The 20,267-nt window shown below is 40.8% G+C and overlaps 1 protein-coding gene and 1 pseudogene across 1 annotated transcript; one reads left to right on the forward strand and one right to left on the reverse strand.

Moving 5' to 3' along the window:
* Window positions 1–10,587: 10,587 nt before the first annotated feature.
* On the reverse strand, window positions 10,588–11,699 carry Ak6 (adenylate kinase isoenzyme 6). Its single transcript, XM_065233084.1, has 2 exons — window positions 11,447–11,699; window positions 10,588–11,365 (listed from the first exon to the last, which is right to left on the reverse strand). Exons 1-2 carry the CDS (start codon window positions 11,472–11,474, stop codon window positions 10,866–10,868), a joined length of 528 nt encoding a protein of 175 aa, XP_065089156.1. The 5' UTR covers window positions 11,475–11,699; the 3' UTR covers window positions 10,588–10,865.
* Window positions 11,700–18,828: 7,129 nt separating this feature from the next.
* LOC135710490 (large ribosomal subunit protein eL20-like) lies at window positions 18,829–19,415 on the forward strand (annotated as a pseudogene).
* The last annotated feature ends 852 nt before the right edge of the window (window positions 19,416–20,267 follow it).

A 20,267-nucleotide genomic window follows, 5' to 3' on the forward strand; every position in this document is an offset into this window, starting at 1 on the left:
ATCTTAGTTGCCGCATCAAATACCATTCTTGGTTTAGGCGGTTGTTTACTTGTTGATAGTTATAAAATGAGGTATGTAAAAGGTTCTCGCAGTATCAATCATATACTCATCAGGACTTAACTTTTTAAGATATCCTTTCCTTACATACTCATCAATTTGTGTACTATACCATTCTTTTAAAGAAGAATCCTTCTCTAATTTCTTTTCTAATAACAGAAAGCGATTCAGAGCCGTAGAAAAACTATTTGGAAATTCGACCTTATCATTTTTCCACAAGAGGCCGATTTCGTAACCCTTATCAGTTGGTTTCCATGTTTCTTGCATAATTTTTAGAGCGCGTTCGTCTAATTTTGATATTAATTCGCTCTGAGGTACCTTTACGCCAAAGGCTTCTGTAGAGAAGTAATCTGCCATTATCTCCTTCATTGTTTTTTCTTCTTCATTCACCTCATTCATTACAAACACATGATTTTTGTTTTCGGTGTTATTTCGGCTGGTACCGAATATAACCCATCCCAACTTTGTTTTCTTGGCAATAGGTTCAGAAAATCCACGCGATCTTTCTTCAATACCCTTAAAGAGATATGCATGTGGTAATCCTAATAATATCGTTGGGACTGCCTTATCGTAAGATTGCAGTTCTATTCCCTTTAGATATGGGAACTGTTCTTGTATTTGTTTTGAATCAATAGATTGCATGGGTAAAGCCAGTTCATTAATTGTACGTAAATCCTTAAGCAAAAACGATTTCTCGTTTTCACCTTTGATATGGACTTGAACGGTCATACTCTTAGTTTCTTCTTGGACCTCTCCGTTTGTCCAAGCTATAGTCATAGGCTTATTAAATCCTGAAATATTCAATCGTTCAACTACGCTATTATGAATTAAGCTTACCGATGAGCCTGAATCGAAAAATACGTGAGTTTTTAAACTGTCTTTTCCGTTGTTCAAGGTAACAGGCAAAATTTGATAATACACCATGTTGTGTTTTTGTACGTGACAGTTTACTTTGTCAGACGCAATAGTGGTTTCAGAACTTTTCCTTAATTTTTCTTTTTTATCAGTTCTTGGATGTAGCAATCGATTATGTTTACTGGTACATCCGTCAATATTGCATGGTCGTGCTACTCTACAATCCTTTAATAGATGATTTGGATTGCAACATGAAAAACAAAGTTTCTTCTTCATTATAAACTGTCTTCTTTCTTCGGAAGACAATCCTCTAAATTCATTGCATCCTGTTAATCGGTGATTTTGTCCACATTTAAGGCACTTAGGATACCCTGTACTGTGGTAGTTCACTCTATCGGGTCTTTCCAATCTGGAAAACTTTTCATTTTTAATCCCCTTATCAGCTATCAACATTGTAGCCAGTTTTTCTTGGGGCTTTAACCATTCATAGAAATCACATAGTGTTGGAGCGATAAATGGATTTAATATAGTTGACAATGTCTTATTTTCATTTACATGCATCAACCATTGTTGATGCAGCCCATTGGGTAATTTTCCCGCCAGATCTCTAATTAATCTTTGATCATTTAGATATTCCTTATGATCAAGACACGTCATATTAATTATCAAATTCCCAATTGCAGAGATGAAATCCACCATTGTTCTTGGGGTTTCAAAACGAGGATTTCTAGTTGCAAGAACCTCTTGCAATAATCCAGAATAAACCAATTCTACACTTCCAAATTGGTCCTCTAATTTTCGTATTATCAAATCCACATTATCTGAGTCGAGAAGAAGTGCGCTAACCGCGCGCAATGCATCTCCTTTTAGACTTTTCTGTATACGGTGTAAATTTTCAAGGTCCGAAAAATTTCCCCGCTGTGTGGTTTCGAGGTATGTTTTTTTAAATCTTGGCCAAGCTTTGAAGTTTCCATCAAAATATGGCAACTCCAGTAATGACTGTCTTAAAATGTATTTTTCCGTTGTGTTTTGTCCGCTAGCATTGATACCATTAATTTTTTTAATGATCGCTTCGAAAGCTTCTACTTGGCTATCTGCATTAGTCTTGTATTCTTTCCTGTTTTGAAGAGTTTGTATTTGCTCTTCCTGTGTAGCCAAATGGACTCTAATCTTAGTACATTTTGTACATGTCCAAGGCTCTTTTTTCTTCGGTATGTGATCTAATCCTACACAGGTCAGGTGGAACCAGCGATCGCAATCGTCGCAGGCCACCATGTTATCACTGTCGTCTTTCTCAAAACAAAGACGACAGTGTCCGTTTTTATTAACAACAAATTTTTCACTCATCTTGTTTTTTTTTTTTAATTTATAAATTTCTACCTGATAATATAATAGCGTCAACTCTGATTTTACTCACACTTTAATTTGAACTTTGTTGATATTAATGGCCTAACAGCTCGCCATTGGTCTGCTCCTTGCCACTGGACGTCCTTCTAGGATTTCGGTTGGCCTATAGCTTTTGTGATATTTTCGGCCTTCAGCCGTGGGAGTCCGGATTTGATGAACTTGTAGCCTTGTTGCTTGTGGTCTGCTTCTGGCCTTCAGCCGTGGGAAAGTGCGGCGTTTTATTACTCTGGCTTGAGCTACTTCTTTGTGGCGTGGTGTAAAGTGAATTTGCTAATATGTTGCCGGAACACTTTTTCTTTATCGGTACCGCGCCACAAGGTCACTGGAAACGCCTTGCTTACACAATACACTCCCTTTGGAAAGGGTTCATTTAGCCACTTTTTATATTTCTTTACTTTTTTTAATTTTGCAACCTGAATGTCGATTTCGTTGAAATACTCGACCAATTCATCAATTTCTTTTTGCAAATCGTTCATGTCCACTTCCACCGATGTCCGGATTTTCTGAAACTTTTCAGATCACTTGGCTATAAGCCTACTTGGCTTTGACGAGCCCAAATGTTCGCACTATCTGACCTTTGTCAGATTTGCACTTTGGCTCAACGGCCCACTTAAAACGCCAACTTTGCGGTTCTTTGCAGTCAGATTTCGACTGACTGCTGTTTGGCTTAACGCCACACTATTTGGCACAAAGGCCCACTGGAACTGCCAACTTGCGGTTCTTTACAGTCAGCTTTCGACTGACTGCTATTTGGCTTAACGCCACACTATTTGGCACAAAGGCCCACTGGAACTGCCAACTTGCGGTTCTTTACAGTCAGATTTCGACTGACTGCTATTTGGCTTAACGCCACACTATTTGGCACAAAGGCCCACTGGAACTGCCAACTTGCGGTTCTTTACAGTCAGCTTTCGACTGACTGCTATTTGGCTTAACGCCACACTATTTGGCACAAAGGCCCACTGGAACTGCCAACTTGCGGTTCTTTTACAGTCAGATTTCGACTGACTGCTATTTGGCTTAACGCCACACTTTGTCAGATTGACACTTTGGCTCAACGGCCCACTTAAACCGCCAACTTTGCGGTCCTTTGCAGTCAGATTTCGACTGACTGGAAGTTCGCGGGCTCAAAACGTCGGAAAACGTCCTCCAAGATTCCTCTCTGGAGCCACCATGAAATGTCGCCGCCTTTAGCTACTTTCTTCTCCGGTTAGGGAGAGTCTTTCGCTTTCAGGTCAGACACTGTTTCTCGATTCTAGGAGCTACTTTTTTCCCCGGTTAAGGAGAGAAGTTTTCACTTCTAGGCCGAAAGTTCTTTCGGATTCAAAAAAGAGAAGAATCTGGAGTAACCTATGAAACTTAATTTTATTCAACAAAATTGTACAAAGTGATCTTACAGCTACGTGTTGCATTAGCAACTTATAATTATGTAAAACTTTTACTTGGTTCGTCCAGGGTTTTACATATCCCTTTCAATACCGGACTTTTGACCTAATTTTGCCTATTCTATTAGCTAGGATTTCGATCGCCCTTGAAAGGGTAAATTTGTGTTATTTGGATCTTATATACTATGCCCTCTCAGATCTGGGATTTCTCGGGTTATCTTGTAAGTTTATTTCTTTTTGTAACTCAGATCTGATATGGCTCTACAAATAAGAATGAGACATTTGTAACGTTTAAACATTATAATTATATCCTTCGTTAAGGATAAACAGAGAGGGAAAGCTAAACGTAACCTAGATGCGCAAGCATGGCATGCGTGGGCGTGTTTATCCTACTTGAACGCAGAAACGTTCCTAAGTAAATACTGCAGTTAGATTATGTAAAACGAGCTCTCGCTCCTTTTGCCCTACTTTTCATTTCATATTCTTGGCCTTGGTATCAACGTCAGCTAGGGCTATGCAAACGGGATGCAACTATGTGGTTATCTTATGGTTTTGGTTTTAAATTAATTGCCTCGCGGTAACACGGGCCGAGACTCTTGCGAGTGCCCAAACATTGAACCGAAGAATATGGGATGTCCGGTCCGATTTGCTGATCCAGGTGCCTACTAAAATTCTTATCAAAAGGTTCTTTTCAGGGCAATCATAGTCATACTAAATAGTATAAACTAAGAGAACCCCGCTATTCCCCCTATTCCTATACAAAACACAAATTCCACAAGAAACGTAGTTTTATAAAATTGCTAGTTTCTCTTTGGTTGATTTTGTGTTCTAAAATCACTAAATCTTCTTCGCTGAGGTGAAATAGCTGATGTTGTTAGCTCTGTCACAAGGCGCTCAGGGTGCTGGTTCTCGTAGACAATACGATAATATGTACGCGTCACGGGTTGATGCTAGGATTAGCGTTTCGCTAGCTGTAAGGTGGCAATCGGCGAATAGGAAAGGATTGACGAACATTTCGTCGTTCACAAATCGGATCTTCACGTCTGTTGGGCGTGGTCCGCAGTTGTAGATCTTTACCGTTCGCATTGTTGCGATCTTCACCATGCTCGTAAGCATATGTCCAAACGCTGTGTCATATGACTTCCGTAGAGCTGACCATTGCAGTATCGTCCATGTGCTGTCTAATCTAGATTGGGAGCATATTCTAGATCCTGTAGACGTCAACATTGCTGCACAAACCTTTTCTCACGTCTTGGCATATGTCATTGACAGACACGTTTCCAAAAAGATCATCCATATCGACTCTCGCGTCCCGTGGATGACGAAAGATCTTCGCTCGTTGAAAAGAACTAAGAAGGCTGCTCTCAGAAGATTTACTAAACTCCGCACACTGCCACTGAAATGCTACTATGTCAGACTCAACCACGAGTATAAGCGGTTAAGTCGTCTCTGTTCTCAACGCTATCAAAGGAGGATTCAACGGCGGCTAAAATCACACCCGAAATCCTTCTGGAACTTCGTAAATGAGCAACGCAGGGAAGTCGGCTTACCCTCTTCCATGATTTTTAATGGTGAAACTGCTGGAAATCAACAAGACATTTGCAACCTGTTCTCAGCCAAATTTGCTAGTGTGTTTGTAGCCGAGCAACTCTCCGCTAATATCATTACTTCCGCGGCCAGTAATGTTCCTTTGATCAACCAAACGCTCAGCATGGTCGAAGCCACTACAGATACGATTTTTAGAGCAGCATCTAAACTTAAGACTTCAACTAAGGCTGGACCCGATGGTGTTCCGTCGATTATTCTTAAAAAGAACATCACTTGTCTTTTAGATCCACTGCGGCGCATATTCCAGCTCTCTCTTTCCAGCGGCATCTTTCCGTCTTGCTGGAAGACTGCGGATATGTTTCCTGTTCATAAAAAGGGAAGCAAACGCGACGTAAACAACTACCGGGGAATCACATCGCTGAGTGCTGTATCAAAACTTTTTGAATTGGTTGTCATAGAGTCCCTAAATGCGCATTGCAGACAATATCTAAGTACAGATCAACACGGATTCATAACTGGGCGTTCCACAACTACGAACCTGCTGTGCCTAACGTCTTACATCACAGACAGTTTGATTGCTCGGACCCAAACGGACGTTATCTACACAGATCTTACGGCAGCCTTCGATAAGCTGAACCACGAAATTGCGATCGCTAAGCTTGATAGACTAGGGATCGGTGGAAATCTTTTGAGATGGTTTCGTTCATACCTCACGGAGCGCCAATTGACAGTAACTTTGGGAACTTGTCGCTCAGCAAGCTTCTGCGCAAAGTCCGGTATACCTCAGGGCAGCCATCTGGGACCATTGGTATTTCTCCTCTACTTCGACGATGTTCACCATGTTATCACAGAGCCACGATTATCGTTTGCAGACGATCTGAAAGTTTTTCTGCGCATCCGCTCACTCGCCGACTGCCGTTCTCTCCAAAATCAGATTGACATCTTTGCTGACTGGTGTAGTCTAAACCGACTGGTGGTCAACCCAGCTAAGTGTACAGTTATTACTTTCTCACGCAAGAAACAACCGATTATTTTCAACTACACACTACTAGGCACGACTATCGAACGGGTGCACTGCGTGAAAGACTTAGGCGTTTTTCTAGACTCAAAGCTGACATACTCACACCATATATCGTATGTCGTCGACAAAGCGTCCAGAACGCTTGGCTTTGTCTTCAAGATTACTAAGAACTTCACGGACATTTACTGCTTGAAATCGCTCTATTGCTCTCTCGTACGATCTACGTTGGAATATTGCTCTGCTGTCTGGAACCCGAACTACAATAATGGGGCCGAGCGAATTGAATCTGTTCAACGACGTTTTCTTCGCTTCGCGCTCCGTAAGCTGCCTTGGAGATACCCACTTCGTCTTCCAAGCTACGAGAATCGCTGCCAATTGATCAATATCGAGCCCTTACGTATCCGAAGAGATGTTTTCAGAGCCTTAACCGTCGCCGATACTCTGCAAGGAAGAATTGACTGCGAAGCAATTCTGCGACAAGTGAACATTAATGTTCAACCTCGATCACTACGCAACAGTCTTATGCTGAGACTTCCACTTCTTCGAACTAATTATAGCATAGGGAGCGCTATTTACGGCTTGCAGCTAGTGTTCAACCGAGTAGCGTCGATGTTCGATTTCCACTTGACACGGAATATGCTTCGCCGAAGATTCTCTGCCTTTTTTGCTGACCGAAGGCGCTTGATACCCAACAGCTAAGTGTAAAATTTAAGACTTATAAATTTTTAGTAACTTGACAATGCTTTCCAAGTTATTTTCGTTTGTAACTGTAGTAACTGTAGTATATGTATGTCGTCTGTATAATCTGTACTTTTTTACAACACATCATTGGGACTATTTCTAGTCTGTTGATGCAACCATAACAAATAAACAATGTCAAAAGGACCTGGATATTCCTTCGTCATAAATAACGGTGTCGTTGTCGTGACCATATTGGTCCACTCTCGTAATATCGCGATGTCTACTTTTTGTTTTTTTTTTTTTTGTTTTTGCTATTACCCTAGTAGAAAGGCGAAGGTTCAAATTGCCCGTCACGACGATATAGTTAAAGGGTGTAATTAACTTTACCGTAATACAAGAAGTTCGGAGCTTCTTTTTTTAGAGACCATTTCAAATGCGTGTGCACTAGAAATTATCTTACTTTCCATATAATGAAATAAGGGACTAGTACCATACTGCGTGGTGGCCTATCTTCCACTTTCCGGGAGGCTTATTTCATTGAAGGAAATGCAAAGGGCTTCCGAAATAGTCTTTTCCTTGGATAAAATTCTCTTGCAACTCAGAGAGCCAAAAGCATCTATTCCTCAGAGAAGTTGATTTCTACTTCGACTGAAGACTGGGAACGGCCTAGTACCAAACTATGTTCCAATTTCCGAGAGTCTTAAGTTGAATAGAAATATTTAGGGATAATTTTCGAAGTGTTCACATGAGAAGTACAACTACGACTGAGTAAAAGCATCGTTTATTCAGTGAATCTAGATTCTCTATATAGTAAAATTTTGGGCCTGGGTTTACCACTTAAGTCTAAGGCAAAAGAGAGATGCCAGATTTTCGTTCATCCTAGTTAGGAGTTTTTCTTTTGCTTTTCCATTAACCAAATGTAACCGTACAAGGTATATAAATTTGTTTAACTTAGCGTGGGTCTTTTTACTGATATCATTCTTCGCTTAACTAATACACAAATATATATTTTTTGGTTGCGTTTTTATTACCTAACCTCAATCGTCGCTCTGGGTCTCATGTTAGTCACCTTGCCAGTTCTATAACACGGCTTCTTGTAGTAGGTTATTTCCAACTAGACTCATAGCATTGGTCTCTCCATGCTGGAGATTCACTAGCTGAGCCGGCGCAGTTCTTTTTAACGCATAGGAGTGCATTAGGCTGCATAGACGTTAAGTCGTGAATGTTGTATTGAATGTTCTTACTCTCCTGCCACGCTCTTATTAGAAGCAAAAGGGATAGAGCCGTTATAGCACATTCGATCATTGGAAACTGTTTTTTCGGTATTCTTTGTCTATTTGTCCTTCCGAGAATAATCGTTCTGTTTTGGTTCATGTTTTTTGCTACTACTCCAAACCTATGGCCTTTGATCTACATATTTGTTTTCTATAAGGTCGATGAACTCGCTCAAGGCAAGGAACTGACAAGGTTTACTAATTTGATGATTATTATTGTTTTGTTCTTAAATTTACTGTAAGCTCAATATCGCGTTCGTAACAAAATTAATAAATAAAATCAGAAAACACGAACTCCTGACCTGCGTGCCGCGAAAGTATCAGTTTGGCTCTGTCCAGCCTCTTCTTCGTTGTAGCCTCCGTTACCCCATGAACCTTGCGTTTCTTGTACGGCTTGTATTCCAAGTCCTTCGCCATGATGGTGTGGGCAGTCCCGATCAACACGTCCAGGTCAGCAGCGGTCTTCCGGATCGAGTGGTTGATTTTTCGACGAACCCGCTCTTTTACCACCTTGATGGCTGCTGGTGTCCTCGCCGAACGCGGCCGCCCGGATCTCGCACGGTCCTTAGCCGCGCCCGTCTCCTGGTACCGACGGATGGTTGTATAGATGAAATTCTGCTTCACCCCGTGGGATTTCAACGGCCGGAATATGTCGCCGGGTCGCTCATTTCTCGCAAACAACTTTACTACGACGTCGCGGTAATCCTTCATCGTGCGCGGTAAACAAACAACAAATGAGAGCAAGTCGACACCGTGCGCGTCGGTTAGCCTATATATGAGGCTAAAACTGACACCAATACCAATACACAGACTACACATGGTGCGCACCTACACAACGATGAAAAGTTGTATTCGAACTTATTGAACACCCTGTAAGATCGATGAACTTGCTCAATAATCTAATTGCTAATTTGACCATTATTCACCCCTATTCTGTATTTCGTTTCGAACGGAATTCTCATACAAAAAAATATTTTTTTTTGTATGAGAATTTCGTTCGAAACGAAATACAGAATAGGGGTGATTATTGTTCTATTATTGATTTTACTGTTAGCTCAATATCGCTTTCGTAACACACCAGTTGGTAAAACGGTGTTCACTTCAACGGAAGAAATCCAGAAGAGTACTGTACTGCGTCCACACTGGAGATGCTCTTATACACAGATGTGCAGCACACCCACGAGATGCAGACGAACAGCAGTATGGTGTATGTTTTCTTCTCATTTCGTAACACCACAAACAAACAGACAAATCACCGTGAATACTATTGCCGTTTTTAGTGAAAGTAATTCAACGCAACTGACAGCCACAGCATGCTGTTCTGTTATGCTGATATAATCTGACGCCAAAATTTGGTAATTTTTCACTGAATTGGCAATCAGCCATATTCTTGTCCACACTGAATGCAAACGTTTCGTTGATTTCGCAGCAATCTTCATAAATTGTGCGCTAATTTTGATTGAGGTAGACCTATTGAAATTTAAAATTTATAACAACCGAGCTGGGTGCCAAATTTAAGTAGGTTCACTTGCGTGTCAATCATTATGTATTGTTTTCGGACGCGTGCGTTTTTCCTAGTTATCAAGCAAATTGAAAAAAAGAAAACTACTTTATTCACGTACAATTCAACAACAGAACAGAAAACATAGAAGCATTTCAACGTAACATTCTCGATCCTTGAATGCCTTTTTAGTTGTTAAATAGTGCATTATATCTCCGAGACAGAAAAAAAAATCAACTCTGCCAATGTTATTATACACGGCAAACTGTAAATAATTATTCCGTTGTAGTTTATATTTAGCAAAGGACCGACTTTTCTATAAACGAATCCGAATCAAACCAACTAGTACACGGCACCATTTCTACCGTTAAATGAACACAGTCGAAATGAAAAAAAAAATAAGTTTAATTAGCTAGCACCTTTGAAACGACCAGCTAGAATGAATGATGAAAATACTAATGAACAGATAACAGGGTGACGCTTGTCCGAAAAGATGTTGATAGTTACCACTGACACTGGTAATCAAATAAAACTAGTAGAATTCAAATTGAAACTTATCACATTTCGATCAATGTAGAGAACGAAATGTAATATACACAATTTTCCCGCAATTTGTTAGGCACTTTCTCGAGTAGGATAAAACACAGAAAAATAACACAACTTACCTATATATATATGAACTAAAACTAGAGAAATGGCGACAGAACTGCATACCATTATAAAAAAAAATAGCACGACGGAGCTGACTCTTGTGCAGCAGAACTTGAAATGTGAATTAAACTATCATATTTTTTAGAATTTCTGCATCAAACCGTCACTTCAACAGGACAGAAAAGAAAACCAAATATTATTATACTTTTTCAGTGTAGATTGTATCTTAATAATTTATTAATTTTCCATTTTTGTTTTTCTTAAAAAATTCATTACACAACAATTTTGATAGGCCAAACAACGTTCATAAATAGTTGGGTACTTTTGTCTCAAAGCAACATAATGTGGGGAGGGGTGGTCTCAATGTTCAAAAATATTCTGAACACAAAATTCCTACTAAGAAAAAAAACACGGCATTTTTCGTTCGTTTTTGGGATGCGAAACGGTGGTAGGTAGATTCCTTATGCTTGTAGAAGTTTGCTTATTTACTGCTTCTTGTTTTTGTTGGCACTTCGCCAGTTCTCCAACCAGTCGCATATTTGCTTTACATTGGCGTCCAGATCGGCGTCGGTGTCGCTCTGCAGCTCGACGATGATCTCGCTGCGGTAGGAGTCTTTGGCTTCATCCAGCGGAATTTGGAAAATCTCGCACTCCATGTTCGATTTGACTTTCCGGTCGTTGTAGCCCCGGGCCTGTAGCCGCTCGAACAGCAACGAAGTGGAACACCGGACCACGTAGACCGCGTGGAACCATCGTTCCGGGAAGAACTCCGAGCTGTGGTATTCCACTACGTTGCCGCCCTCCTGCATGATCGGTTCCAGGTGGTCCAGCAGTCTATCCTCATCCAGCACCGGACACTCAAACTCCTCGTCGTATTCCTCGACGAATCCATTCTGGTTGGCAACGTCCGACACGTTTTGCCATTTGAACCCGAGCTGCTCGGCCAGTCGCTTGCACAGATGCGTCTTGCCAGCGCCGGGGGTTCCTAAAAATAAACTTTCGAGTCACTTACCCAGTGCACTGATGGATATAAAGGGGAAACATGAGATTCCCCCATCCACTTTACCTGTCACGAGAATGTTGGGTAGTTTCATGCCTTCGCCGTACCGCGTACTTTCTTCTGATCTTTGCTCTGTCTCTCAAGTGGTGTTGTGATCTTTCTGGAAAAGTCCGTGTTGGCGCACCACGCACGAAAATTTCGTTCCGGCGCGACGGAATAGTTCGTCCTTTGAAACCAAAACTCAAAAGGTAGATTGCACACGGGAGTTATTAAAATGTTTTAGATTTTCCGAGGAGGTCAGATTGAACACTGCAATCCAGCCCAGCAATCAAAAAAGACAGCCCCAGTCGCCAGGCGTGCGTGTTGTTTGATGAGCTTCAGGTTTGAGATGATGAGATTTTTGTTCTCTCATCAACGTGAGACATGCGCTTGACGTTTCGAAATATTTCAGGTAGATCAATTCGAAAATAACATACACGGAGAAAAATGCGTCTAGTTTGAAACAACCAAAAATCCAGCTGAACATTGCATTAGGTTCTAAGTAACATTGATCGATTCTCTTCGTCGACTTTTTCTTTCGTTAATAACTTAAGTGCATAACCGTTTCTTGTTGTGTTTGTCGTATTACGTGCTAGATAAAAGCTTCTTTTAACGATCTGTGTGCTTAAAATATCTGGGAATGTCTTAACATGGCCGTGAAGATACTAAGAGAAAGTCGATGAAGAGAAACTGTCAATGTTACTTAGGACCTAATGGAATGTTCAGCTTGAAATATGGTTGAAGTTCAAACTAATATTCTTGTTGAATCAAAGTCAATAGAGATTTTCACGTCCGGTTGTATTGGTGCGAAATGTAAGAGCGTGTTAGTGAATATCCGAGGAAAATACATAACAAACCGATGTCAAACTCATTTTGACAGATCTACTTTTGTAATAATCGTCCTGGACGTTGACGGCCGGGTGTTTTCTCACCTGTCGAGAGAAGTTCGTGTCCAGGCTATTTGTTGGGGAAGGAATTTCAGTTTATTCGCCAGGGGTTTCCTCAGCAAAACTGACCACTTTTTTGGACAATAATTTCAACAAGATTAACTATTTTTATTTTATTGAGGAAAACTTCTTACAAACTTGGAGACAAGTCAACTAATTTTTTCACTCTGAACAAATTTTTCACTATTTTTTTCACACCCGCTTGCTTCGATGGTTATTTTGTTGCTATGGTTACGCTCAGGGGTGGCCTGACGGCTGGCGGCGCGACGACTGCGATACTGGCAATGTCAGCAACATTCTCCGGGCCAGGAACCGAGCTGATTGCCTGGAGCAGCACAACCTTGCTTACACACGGTGTTTCGCGAAAACCCATTAATGGGTATAAAAATACCCATTTCCGCTAAAAGTGCCCCTCCTCATTTAATGGGTAAACTATGGTTTACTCATAAATGGGTAAATGGGTGGTCTGTCAATAAATGGGTGTTTTTTCACCCATTTTCTTATATTGTGTTTACCGTAAAATGGGTGAAAAAATACCCATTTTTACAAATGGAGGATGCAAGCGCTCGTTGATGTAAAAATGTTTCTAAAACATTGAAAACAAATGCAGGTGTTCCGCTCAAATTTTTCACGAAACATTATAATACAAATTATCCATTGTATTGACTTATCCGTAAGCCTCTCCAACGTTTTGGATTCTAACATTTTCCGGAGATCGTCTATTTTCGCCAAATATGCTGCGGACAGTAACTGTTTGCATCGAGGTTTGCATTCCCAATGAGCCGGTGATGGAAATGAGACGATAAAATTTCGAAGTGTTTTTTCACCCATTAATGGGTAAAAAATATACCCATTATTCAACCATGAACTGATTCTTTAAATGGGTATTTTTTCACCCATTTTATGATTTCAAAATTCCCCCATTTTTTGACAGCTGCATAAATGGTTTGAAAATGGGTATTTTTTTACCCATTAATGGGTTTTCACGAAACACCGTGCAGGTCTTTTGTAGGTACACACAAAAAACAAAAATTGTTCCTTTAAGAATAACGCATGATCAAATTAAAAGTTTCCCAAATTTCGTAGTTTCAACTATGAAATTTTTCAAATGTAAAATAATTTTTTTGATTTAAAAGTGTTTCTTTCACTTTCGGCTTGTAATTTTAAAAGTTTATTTTTTAGAATAAAAGTTGTAAAATTGTCAAAAAAAAATTTCTTCCTTGCGATGTGTTTGACAGTACTGAACCTGTGTTTCCCGCCAAATTGGACATGCGAAACAAACAAACAAAACAAAAGCAGCTGTGAGAATTAGCATGAGCAGCAGCAGTTTCATGAACTTTTCCACATTTTCATCCACCGGTGCGCTTGTTTCTCTTCTGTAAGATACTAAAAATAAGATGGAGACATTCGTGGTGACGCTATGAAGTGGAAGGATTGGAAAGATCCTCCAGCTGCGGGATTTGGAGGTAAGATGATGAAATTTTCGAAGAGTTTGCTTGCCAATTTTCCTAATTGATGTGTTTTGATTTCCAGCAGCCTCGTCAGAATTACCGGAAAGGAAGGCTGCTCCCACCATCACCACCACCAGCTGTTCAGCCAACTGTATATTTGCGTAATACGCTTCCCATGCTTTGAAGTTCCATAATGCCGTGCCCTTTCAGTCAGCATCATATAAATAAACTAAAATATATTAAATTTAATATTTCTATGCTTTATTTCTTTCAAAGTAAAAAGCAATTTAATTAAAAAGATTCATATTTGAAATGAAAACATAAATCATTGCGATAAAACTGCCCATCTTTTAAATTAAATCCTTTCATAAGTCTATTTAACAAAATAGGTTTTCGTATTGACAGTTCTACAATTCGATTTGAAAGTTTCAACTTTTAAAAGTAAAAAACGAGTTACTTTTGAATTAACAGTTAGCTGACTTTTGTTTTGAAAGCTAAAGACTTTCTACCAAAAAGAACCAACGGAAACTTTTAATTCTACCAATGGATTTTTCAATTTTACTAACAATAATTTTTTGTGTGTAGACTTTGATGTCCGCACTGCAACTGTTCTCACCTTTCCATCCGGTCCTTGGTAGATCTTCTCTACAACTCCTTTCGGCCAGCTTCCTCGGTGTAGCGATTCGTCCACTATCATCACTAGATCACCGACGTGATAATCGTGGTAATTCCTGCTGTCCGGCCACTTGCAGCTTCTGATAAACTCCGGACGGAACGAGACTATCCACCTGCGCCAGAAACGATCCGCGTAAATCTGAGAATGCTTGTAGGTAGCACGACAGTTAAGATCTCGTTCATCAAAGTTATGGTCGAACTGGATTGAATTGTTTCGGCCAAGCAGCAACATGTTTGGTGTTATCGGTTCTGGGTCCAGGGGGTCATCCGGAACGTGTGTCAAAGGTCTGTTGTTTACGGTGTTCATTGCCTCGCATAAATCAGTACGCAGTCCGTAGGGTGCCTATCCCGTAACATTGCACGAAGGGCAGTCTTCAGAGAGCGTACTAAACGTTCCCAGCAACCTCCAAAATGAGGAGCACCAGGTGGAATAAACTTCCACTTAACACCTCTGACGCTCTCGAATCTTCAATCTGCGGCTGATCCAGAGTTCTCACCAGTTTCTTCAGTTCAGCATCTGCACCAGTAAAGTTGGTACCGTTGTCGGTCATGATGCACTGTGGTAAGCCACGGATGGACATGAAACAGTGGATGGCCATTATGCAGCTGCCCGTGTCTAAAGATGACACGACTTCATGTACACCTTGATGTCATACACGTGAACATTACTTTTACAGACAACGGTCCAAAATAATCAATACCCGTACATGTAAACGGCAACACGAACGGGGTTGTTCTTTCCGGTGGTAGGTTTCCCATTTGCGGAACGGTCGGTTTTGCTCTAAGCTCACGACACTTGACACAGGACATCGTGTACTTCTTTACCTGTGAGCGAATCTTCAGGATACAGTGCCGTTACTTGATATTGTTAACAACGGTCTCCATTCCTTGATGTGTGTTGGTGATATGGTACATACGAATCAGTAGAGTTGAAAACTGGTGGTTGTCAGGAAGAATCACAGGATTGTTCACTTCAAACGACTTTCCATCATCCTGCACACGACCTCGCATACAAATGATTCCGTTTTCCAGAAACGGCGAATATGTTTTCAAACGACTATTGCTTTTCACGAATCCGGTCTGCTTCAGACTGCGCAACTCTTCACAGAAAATTTGCGACTGTACCACCCTGTACCAGGCACTCTTCATCCATGTCGTTCACGGAGATTGTCAAACATCTAGGCTTTTTTACACTTTGGCAGTGCTAAAATCTTTCGCATTTGCAGGTAGTACGCAGTAGATCTAATCAAGCGATTGAAATCAGAGAACCTCTCAATATCGGGAAGGTCAACCAACTCAACTTCAACCACGGTACAACACATCGGATCCACGGAAACATCAGCAATCACTTCGGTATGGAAATTTATCATCTCAGACGAGGACATCTCTAGCGGTTCATTGTTCGGCCAATGGACACTATCCCGATACAGAAAGTCAGCACCTTTCAACCATTCCTGCATACAACCAAACTTGGAGGCAGGGATCGGGTGCTTCTCAATTTTTTGTGAGTAAAACACACGCTGTTGTGAGACTGCACTTTCATTTCCAAAGAGACGTGAAAGAGTATTTTAAATCGTGCAGCACATTTCATTCTTCTTGTGTTGGAGAGCTGCCGCTCCAACGGTGTGGAGTCTCTTTCTCTCTCTCTCTTTGATTCTCCGACAGTGTACTTTCTCTATAACTGTAGCGTTGTAGTATAGCTAGCATCAGTGCTGTCAATTTTCATATCATTCGATTGAAGATGAACCAATACAACTATTAAATCGATTCTGTGAAAAAAAATTCTCTCGTGCCCATCATTTGAAGAGCCCCTTTCTCATTCGAAGCTCATTGTCACTGTCAATTGAGTCATCCACTATCATTTGATATACGACAGTGGAGTTTGGAAGAAACCCAGAAAAATGATCCCGAACAGACAAGTCGACCCGATGTCCGATCAATATAAGGCTAATTTAAGGTCTATGTCGACCCAATGCCGTGTTGTTGTCAATGTCGGGTCAACATCGGGCTGGGGTTTAATAGAAGTCAGGTTGGTGTCGAGTTGGCTTAGATTTTTCCCCGGAATGTCGACCAGAGCTAACTCCCTTGTGAAGAAAATCACACGGCGAATGAGAACGGCCCAAATTTGAGTTTAGTTCACTCATAATCGCCAAAAGTGCAGCAACTCAGCGATGAGTAAAATTTGCCTCATGTTTTCCCAGGTTTTTTCCAGGATTTTCCAGGGAAAAATTCCCAAATTTGAGAAAAGTAAAGATTGGATTCACTTAGTCTATTGGTACTACTCCGAGACTGAATAAAATTTTCGTCAATTTCCTCATTTTCCGGCAGATTTTTTAGGTTTTCCACAGGAAACCATGAGACAAATTTACTCATCGCTGAGTTTCTGCACTTTTGGCGATTATGAGTGAACTAAACTCAAATTTGGGTCGTTCTCATTCGCCGTGTACGCTTTTGAATACCAGCACCCAGCATATAATATGCAGCTATTCTTGTAAATCTCTAAGCCACGTCTCTCCCGATTGAAAAGGTCTACTCCCGTCATAACACCGTGCACTACTCGATTGTGCTATACGAAAGTAGCACCTGAGCTGTCCAACTACTCTCTCCTAAATATGAAATCTCTCTCTCCTTAGTCTCTTTCACCTTCCAAATATAAGGGACGCGCTCCCTTATTTTAGAGTAGCACCAGTGTTTTTGTACCACTCTTAATTTTTATTCGATCCCTGCTTGGAGGACTTCCCTAGGGAGGGAACCCTAATAAAAATTGTATGGTTAATTTGCTTAACGACGTGTTTTGGGTATCATCCAAACCATTTGTGGAATAGTTCAATGATTTGGGTTATCGTTCGTTTATGGTTATTTTTTATTAGGGAACTATTGGCCTGGCATACACCATTTTTTATTTTTAGGTTAGCCAGAGGAAAATAATAAACAACTTTACACGGCGTTGCCCCCGCTAGTGTGCGTGCGTTAAACGTCACTAATCTCTATATTTGTTTGTTTCAGGTTTCACTTCTAGGTCAAGAGTTCTTCTAGGAGCTTAGACAGGGCAAGTCAATTGATCAAGTCAGTTGAATTCAACTGACTTAAATGCGAATTGAACGTGTAAACCATGCCATTCAACTGACTTGATCAACTCACTTGAATTGAAAAAAGTTGAACCAGGCTAAACTTTTCAAGCCAATTGAATTAAACTGAGTTGATCATTTCACTTGCCTAGTCCAAACTAGAAATACTCAGAGGGAGAGATGGGCGGAGAAAACAAAATACAATTCAGCAGCAGGGATTTGTACCTAAATAATCTTGCAACTCTGGCTAGAAGCTAGCATTTCACATGACTGTTACTTTTGATTCGATTTATTGCGCATTTTGCACCTTACTGGACTCCGCACTTTGAAAGTGCGGGGAGGAAATAAGTGCCGGCGTATGACAGATAGAGTTGTCAAAGTGACAGTTATGCTTATCCGAAGTGAATACAAAAACATTGGCTTTTGATTGTCTGTCCGAGTCACAAAACACACTCTCATTGCATTCTACTCGAAACACGTGTAAAAATAATTTTGCAAAATATTTGCAATTTTGCAAAATATTTGCAATTTTGCAAACAATTCTAAATTACTTATTTGTGAACAACAGGGGGTAAGTCACTCTGCCACCTTGTGACTGTGCTGATTGTGTTTCTTGTGTGTTTTTGGGTGTTTCAGGGTGTTTCTGTGTCGAATGAGCTGTCAAAACGTCAAGCGGCAACATACAATGTTTACTGGCAACCATGACTTCCACATCGCTGAAAATGACAGATCCCCCTGCGATCGTCGTTGTTTATTGGCGTTGACGGTGACTGTATACAGCTATAGCTCTTTACTCCTATGGTAAAATCCTGTAAAATCCAATTGGCAAATCAAAGTTGGCACTCGTGGAGAATAGAAGAACTATGAGAGTGATGATGGTTTCAAAATTTTACACGGTGAGGTATACGAATGCAATCTTAAAAAGCTTTTATTTTGCAAATGGAACATTTTATTTAAATCTGGTTGATGCTATGTTAGTAGAAAACTTAAGGACTACTCAATAGACAAATAATACAGAAAAATTAATTTAATTTCAGATTTTTAGGTGTACACATAGATTTGAGCTTTTCTACCACTGTAGCAGCAACCAGAATAAAATAAAATGTTCCATTTGCAAAATAAAAGCATTTTAAGATTGCATTCGTATACTTCCCCGTGGAAAATTTTGAAACCATCATCACTGTTATAGTTCTTCTATTCTCCACGAGTGCCAACTTTGATTTGCCAATAAGCAAACGACAGTCTGTGCGTGATACATGGCGGAATTGATGCACATCTTCGCACCGGACCAGATCGTGGCCAAGTCCCGTTTCTGGTACTCCTGCGGCAGCTGCGTAAGTTCAAGAAGGCCACCGGTGAGATTGTCTCGGTCAAGCGTATCCTGGAGAAAACTCCGCTGCGCGTGAAAAACTTCGGCATCTGGCTGCGCTACGATTCCCGTTCCGGTACCCACAACATGTGCCGCGAGTATCGTGATCTGACCGTTGGAGGTGCTGTCACGCAGTGCTATAGCGATATGGCTTCGCACCACCGTGCCCGTGCCCACTCCATTCAGGTGAGTTGCTTTTTGGTAGTATTGACCCGGAAAGAATCACTGATGCGAATGTTTTCCCAACAGATCATCAAGGTCCAGGTCAAGGTCGAATCGGTTGAGGCCTCCAAGACCCGTCGTGCTCACATCAAGCAGTTCCACGACTCGAAGATCCGCTTCCCGCTGGTGCAAAGATACCACCACAAGCGCTACAGGAAGCTGTTCTCTTTCCGCCGACCGGATACTTACTATCAGTAAACCAGGAGCCGCCGTTCATGTACTGTTAATTTCACTCTTTTTTAGGGAGTAAAAATGATGAAGATCCGTAAGACACCATATGAACATTCTTCGTGATTCGTTGAGAAAGAAAATCCGTGAGTGGAATAAAAAGTGGATCCTACTGGTTGGAGGAAGTTGGTTCAATGCTTCCCTTGAGAACAACTATTTTGTGAAGATGGATGAGTTTGAATTGGCGATTTCATGCCGCATTAAATTTAGCAATGACGGAAATTCGTAATTGAGTAATGCGGTGTGAACATTTCAAAAGGGCCGAATTGCTTTTGTAAACAATGGCTTTAGACGTCGATTACTCGCGAATGAAAGAAAGCTCACAGCTGGTAAACTTCGCCCCGTACTAAGTGTATAAGACTGGTAGTTCTCTACGGGCACGAGTCTCTTGAAACGGATTTCCCATACAACGGAATAGAGAAAGGGGTGATCGACAAATTTGATTGTAATTTATGTAATCTACGATACCCTGCTGGTAGAACCTTTTATCAAGTCATGGAAAATACATCATACAATACTTTAAGGTCCAGCGGTGCTCAGCTGAAGGCATATGGTGGGCCATATTGCAAGTTTCTAAGTAAAGTGTCTTTAGGGCTATTTGTGATTATAGGTACTATTTTTAATAATATTAGACGGTTTGGTTACCAATAATTTTTATTTTTTAAAAGCATAACACCGAAATTAAAAACGCAATGTATTAAAATATGATAAGGTTTCTTCAGACAAAAACCCGCTGCTCGTTGGACCCTCAACGTGCGTGACGTAGTTGTCTATGTCCAGCTCTATTTCAGGGCTCAAGTTGACCGCACCGGTAGATTCGATAGAGTAAAAATTACCCAACAACCATATGCCCTTTTTCTGAACACCTGCAGAGCAATTCAGCGGTAC

This window comes from Ochlerotatus camptorhynchus, unplaced genomic scaffold (genome assembly GCF_037179485.1).
Source record: "Ochlerotatus camptorhynchus isolate MF236.1 unplaced genomic scaffold, CSIRO-AGI_Acam_v1.1 ptg000389l, whole genome shotgun sequence".
In the NCBI taxonomy this organism is placed as follows: domain Eukaryota; kingdom Metazoa; phylum Arthropoda; class Insecta; order Diptera; family Culicidae; genus Ochlerotatus; species Ochlerotatus camptorhynchus.

Bases quoted from the DNA above. Each gene is read 5' to 3' on its own strand.
- Ak6 (XM_065233084.1), bottom strand. From the start codon at position 11,474: ATGAAACTACCCAACATTCTCGTGACAG. The intron at 11,366-11,446 runs GTAAAGTGGATG...GTTTATTTTTAG, and splicing joins ACCCAACATTCTCGTGACAG to GAACCCCCGGCGCTGGCAAG.